This window comes from Triticum dicoccoides, chromosome 6A, assembly GCF_002162155.2.
Source record: "Triticum dicoccoides isolate Atlit2015 ecotype Zavitan chromosome 6A, WEW_v2.0, whole genome shotgun sequence".
Classification (NCBI taxonomy): Eukaryota; Viridiplantae; Streptophyta; class Magnoliopsida; order Poales; family Poaceae; genus Triticum; species Triticum dicoccoides.
The window spans coordinates 32,789,102-32,794,832 of record NC_041390.1 but is presented as its reverse complement, the minus strand read 5'-3'; the positions used below and the strand labels follow the sequence as shown (position 1 = coordinate 32,794,832).

General features: G+C 46.3%; 1 protein-coding gene across 2 annotated transcripts; it reads left to right on the top strand.

Moving 5' to 3' along the window:
• Positions 1–372: 372 nt before the first annotated feature.
• On the top strand, positions 373–4,499 carry LOC119314318. 2 transcript variants are annotated; one of them, XM_037589048.1, is made up of 3 exons: positions 373–1,503; positions 2,693–2,795; positions 4,044–4,499. In XM_037589048.1, the coding sequence occupies exons 1-2, from the start codon at positions 396–398 to the stop codon at positions 2,746–2,748; spliced, it is 1,164 nt and encodes a 387-aa protein (XP_037444945.1). In that variant the 5' UTR covers positions 373–395; the 3' UTR covers positions 2,749–2,795; positions 4,044–4,499. The 2 variants fall into 2 exon arrangements, with proteins under 2 accessions (XP_037444945.1, XP_037444946.1); XM_037589049.1 differs by lacking the exon at positions 4,044–4,499 and adding an exon at positions 2,879–3,816.
• The last annotated feature ends 1,232 nt before the right edge of the window (positions 4,500–5,731 follow it).

Genomic DNA, 5,731 nt, shown 5'->3' with positions numbered 1-5,731 from the left:
TGGTTCAATAAGAGGTCAGGTAACGGCAAGGCAGATGGATCGCAGATTAGAGAGAGGGGGCCGATTGGTTGTTGCTTAAAAACTGACGCTGACATTAGGGGTGGACCTAGGATTGGGCTAATCCCTAGGCCCTAGGCTAGCTAGATGGCATCATACTGACGTGAACAACGAGTATGTGCAAAGAGAATTTTTAATAGTGGGGCTCAACTTGTTTTTATCAACTCCTTATGAGTATATATAGGATTTTTAACCTATGATTAACGAAAGGAGGCCTAAAGAAAAAAACTGCTGGGCTTCAATCTCACTGGCAGCCTCACTTTTCTCCTCTCCAGTGCCCCTTTGGGCCAACCTGCAGTTAGAGTCCACCACACCCCACCCACGCACGAGCAAGCGGGATGACGTCCAGCCACCGCCGCCTCCGTCCCCGCCCGACGTCGGCGCCGCCGCTGGAGGACGACGACCTGCTCGACGAGGTCCTCATCCGCCTCTCCCCGGATCCGTCCTCCCTCCCGCGCGCCTCGGCCGTCTGCGCCCGCTGGCGCCGCCTCGTCTCCGACCCCGGCTTCGTCGGCCGCTTCCGCCTCCGCCACCGCCGCAGCCCTCCCATCCTCGGCTGCTTCATCAGGGACAAGCAGAGCCCGATCGTCTCCTTCGTGCCCACCATGGAGGCCCCCAATCGTGTCCCCGCCGAGCGCTTCTCCTTGCAGCTCGCCGGCCGCGGCCCCATCACTTTCCTCGACTGCCGCCACGGCCTCCTGCTCATGTTCCTCCCGTGTTGGATCAAGGTCCTGGTGTGGGACCCCGTCACCGGAGACCAGCACCGCCTCGACATTCCCCCGGGGTTCGACACGAAGCAGGGGATCGGCGGGGCGGTGCTTCGCGCCGCCGGGGCCATCCGCCACTTCCAGGTGGTCTTGTTGGGCAGAGACAGGCAAGTGATCACCGCCTGCGTGTACTCGTCCGAGGCGGGCGTATGGGGCGGTCTCATCTCGACTCCGCTTCCAAATGAGGTGCCAGTGGACTTCGATTTTAGGGGGGTGCCTGTGCTGATTGGGGATTCCCTTCACTGTTTGATTACGGGTAGCTGTTCTGGAATCCTTGAGTTTGATTTGAATTTGGGGATCCTAACCGTGATACCAGGGCCTGTGGATATTTTGGATGCGGGTAGTTGCCAATCCACGGTTATGCGGGCAGAGGATGGTGGGCTTGGTGTTCTATTCAAGTCAGACTGCAATGTCCAATTATGGAGGAGGAAGATTGATTGTGATGGCGAGGCCTCATGGGTGCTGGGAAGAACTTTTGAGCTAGACACGCTACTTTCCCTGAATTCAGAGGAGAAAAGGTACACGGTGATGCTAGGCTTGGCCGAGTACAATAATGTGGTGGTGGTGCAGACGGTTGCCGGCCACTTCATGGTCCAGCTCAAGTCATTGCAGTTCAAGAAGATGTCCGAAACCATCAGTTCGCATTTCCATCAACCATTCGAAAGTGTCTATACTGGAGGTAACAGAATGCCTTTACAATGCTGGTATAACAAAATCAGCTTGTTTTCGATAATTAGTCAATGAAATGCTGTTCACATCCGTTAGGTTTAAGCTAACAATTTTTAAGTTATGCCATATCACTAATTTATTTTGCTGCTTGATCATTTCTGCTATATAATTGCAATTTTGCACTGTGGTGTCCTGTCCCAATGTGTGTATAATGGTGTTAATGTCGTGGTTATGATCTGGAAATATATTTGCTTGTGGTATCTAGTTTAGTTTATGTCACCAATTCTGCTTGCGCAACCAAGTTTGCCAAATGCTTTGCATAATAATTGGACTGAATTTCATTGTTACTTGCCTATTGACAATTTGACATACTCCCTCCATTCCAGTAAATAAGGCGCATGTATTTCAAAATGAAACTTTGGGCATCAATTTAACCAACCAAATGTAGGTTATTGTGACAAAAGTTGTACCGCTCTATTCGTTTTCAAAAAAAGTTTTCAGTTGTATAATTTTGAAGTAACATAACATATATTTTGTTGGGTAAATTAATGGTCAAAGTTGAATTTTGAAATGTGTGGGTGCCCTGTTTATTGGAATGGAGGGAGCATGTAAGAAGTGTATAATGGTAGTGCTAGTTCATATCTCCAGTACACTTTTGACTCAAAATTAGAACTTAACAGTTGGAAGTTGAAGATGACTGCATGAAAAACTAGCTTGAACCAACTAGAATGTCAAATAGATTAGCTTAATACGTGCATTTGGAAGCTTAAAGCGACTTATGCTTCTACCATTCAACATTTTTATCTGTGCTAATCTTGCTAAAAACCTGTAAATCTGTAACAATGACTTGGTTAGAAAATTGTAAATGAATTGCTTATTTTATCATTTCTAGGAGACTCCTGCTGTAACAATGACTAGGTTTAAAATTTATAAAACAATTGCTTGATTTATCACTTAATTATAGGAGCTACGAGTGGCCACCCTTTTAAATAAACTGAGCTTATTTCATCTTTTCAGGCTTAATTTATTTTAAGACAGACTAAATCTGAACAGGCACAATTTCTTATGTTGGTAGGATTTGTCAATGCTGTATCAAATTGCACCTTTTGAGTTCATCTAAATATTTCCCTGATGCCTTCCCGTATTTAGTTGGTTTTCCATTGGAATATCATTGATTGTTTGACTTCTTATGCTTGTAGAAACAAGCATTGGTGGTGGAGGACACAATGGAGCTGAACTTTTGCGCAACACTTAAGATGACTGTCTGGTTCAGTATGTTATTATGATGTATTGGTTGAGTAGGTAAGCTTGTCTTCTGCATGTAAGTTGAGGTATATCTGAAATGTTCTTTTTGAATAAACATAAGCTTGCCTTCTGTATGTAAGCGAGGACTCAAGATACTCTCCATGAACCTTAGCTCAGCTCGCGCCAACCTGGCCGCCTCCCGCCGCTCTTTATTGGCGTGTTGGATCTTCCCTCCAGGCCCTCACTTCCTCATCCCTTCCTCAGCCGCTTTCTGTCCCCTTCATCACTCCTTCACCCTGCTACCTTCTCTTCTATTTGCTCATGTTGTCTCCCCCTCTCTACTGTTTGGATCATGCCAAAAATGTGAGATTGTATGACTCTAATCGTTTTTCCATGAATGAAATGGCAAATTGGTTTTACTAATGACATTGAGCACTCCTCAGGTATCTAGAATTGTATCCTGGTTGCTGAGATGCGGGACTTGGATTCTGTGCTGTAGTATGTAGGTTCTTCCGTTTAGTATGTTTCACGTGGAGTCAAATTGGCCATCTACGTTGCAAACATCTGCTCTCAGGTTTGCCTGTCGATGCGTACTGCTTGTGAGGCTTTTTTGTTTTGAAGCTGAGGATGTGTTTAGGTCTGGTAGTTCTAGTTTCCGTCATGTTTGTTGCTGGTCTGGCGCATCTGCCTACTCCTGTGCTGTTTAAAGTATACTTTGTACCTGGTTTTGTTTTCAGCAGTGGAAATGGGGCCTGGGCGAGAGCCTTTTTCCTCTAAAAAAATCTGGTCTCAGGTGTCTAGAATTGCATTGATATTGCCTATTTGCGTTCTCTGTTTTTATTACTCTAGAAGCTGAAAGTATGTCACCGCACTGCATATTACATATTTGCGTTTGCTGCTTCTGTTACTGTTCTCTCCCAAATATTGCTGGTTTGGAGTTTTCAGCACAATTTCCAGTGGTGAAACTAATGTTTACTACACCCTCCGTTTTTTTACTCTGCATATAAGATTTGGTCGAAGTCAAACTACACAAAGTTTGACCAAATTTATATAAAAAAAATATGAACATCTACAATACTAAAACTATATAGTATGAAAATACGTTTCATGGTGCATCTGATAATATTGATTTCATATTGTGAATGTTTATATTTTTTAATATAAAGTTAGTCAAACTCTACAAAGCTTGACTTTGACTAAACCTTATATGCAGACTAAAAAGAAACGGAGGGAGTACAGTATTTGAATCACGCACAAATTATGAGACTGTATAACTTTAATGGGTTTCTCATGATTTCTCCACAGGTGTCTAGAACTGCGTTCTGGTTGCTGAGATGCAGAAATGGGATTGTATGCTGCAGGTTCCTTCCATTTTGTGCGCTTCACATGTCGACCGACTCTCTGTATTGTAGCACACACTCGTCAAGTGTGGAGAGTAACTGCAGGAATTAATCGTTTAATTTGATAACTACCTGCTGTTATTATCTAATCGAAACTTCTTCCCGCACGATACTTGTGCCCGACAGGTGCATGATGTGCAAATCCAGCGGCTAGTGCCCTTCTCAGTCATATGCAAGCCCGGCTGGATTCAATCATCGTCTATGAATCGTGCAAAACTTGTCGTGTGTATAGCACGACTCTTATCTAATTTCTGGACACAAATAGCCATTCAACTTTCATGATGAATACTTCGTCTTGCTTCAATTATTGTTCCACTAACAGAATTATCAAAGCTTGCCTTCCTGATGGCCTTGGCTTACATTTGGTGCGTGTGTGTCTGTCAGTTTTTGTTGTCTCGCTCCATTTGCTTATGTTCCATGATTTATCAAGTGCATCGTATGTGTGATAGAGTCTGCGTGTGTTGGAATAATTTCTATTACAGTATTTGATTCTGGCTAGTTGATGCTGTATTGCACCTGCTTGCCTGGCCCAATAATCTGGCGCTGCTAGTATAACTTAAGTCTGTCGCCCTATTTTTAGCTAGGTTTAGGGTTTATATATTCCTGATCCCAGTCGCCATGGCCACCGGAGGCGCACCGGAGCTGGAGGAGGAGATCGCCGTCTTCCCCGACTGGGTGATGCTGGATTGCATCAGCCGCACCCACTGGTACGGTGACCTAGGCGTTGCCCGTGAGGCCGTCAGCAGGAACAAGACAGCCATTGGACTCGACATGGACAGCGGCCACTCCATGACTCCATGTACGTGTCCTTCACCCTCGCGGCTCCTCCAACTCACGAGCTGCAGGTGCTTGTTCCATGCGCGCCGAGCTCTGTGTCTTCATCTCCAAGTGAAGAAAGTGGACGTTCTTCCTCAAGAATGCCCCACAGAGCAATGGCATGTGCTTCCCCAACCTCTGGTCAACTGAGCATGTGCTCGCATTCGAGGGACGTTTTCTGTGCTGGGTCGACTACTTCAGCGGTGTCCTGCCATTCGGTTTCTCCGGCACCCGCTCCCCGATGCTCCATTTCGTGCCGTTCCCCGGAGGAATAGAGTACCCTGCCGAGGTACGGGTTAAACGGTGCCTCCCGGAGAGGTTCCGAAGTGTGTCCATCAGCAAGGGCGAGATGCGCTTCGTCCACATTGACAATAACTTCCACTCCACATTGGTTGCAGGCGAGGGCAACAGCAGCAGCGCCGAAAAATCACCACTTGGACTTTGAACATGACATGCTGGTAGCGACTCCAGGTTCGAGTGGGAGCCGCATCGTGTGATCGACCTGGATCGCCTTTTGGCAGATCCTAGTGTACCTCATCGGCGTCTTCCTGAGTTCCCGATCATCAGCGCCGATGACCCGGATGTTCTGTGTTACCTGTTGCGGAAGGAGGAGTTTCATGGTGAGGCCTCCATGATCGTGGTTGACATGAACCATGCTCACCTGCGGTCGTCTACTCCATATATCAATCGACAGTCTGCGGATGTGAAAGCTCACAAATATTTTTTGCCTTGTGCTTATCCGTCTGCCGAGTGTAAATTTTCAGTCACTCGCCTTTT

Coding starts and splice junctions, on each gene's coding strand:
- LOC119314318 (XM_037589048.1), top strand. CDS start 396: ATGACGTCCAGCCACCGCCGCCTCCGTCCCCGCCCGACGTCGGCGCCG. Junction 1,504..2,692: donor CGAAAGTGTCTATACTGGAG/GTAACAGAATGC, acceptor TTATGCTTGTAG/AAACAAGCATTGGTGGTGGA.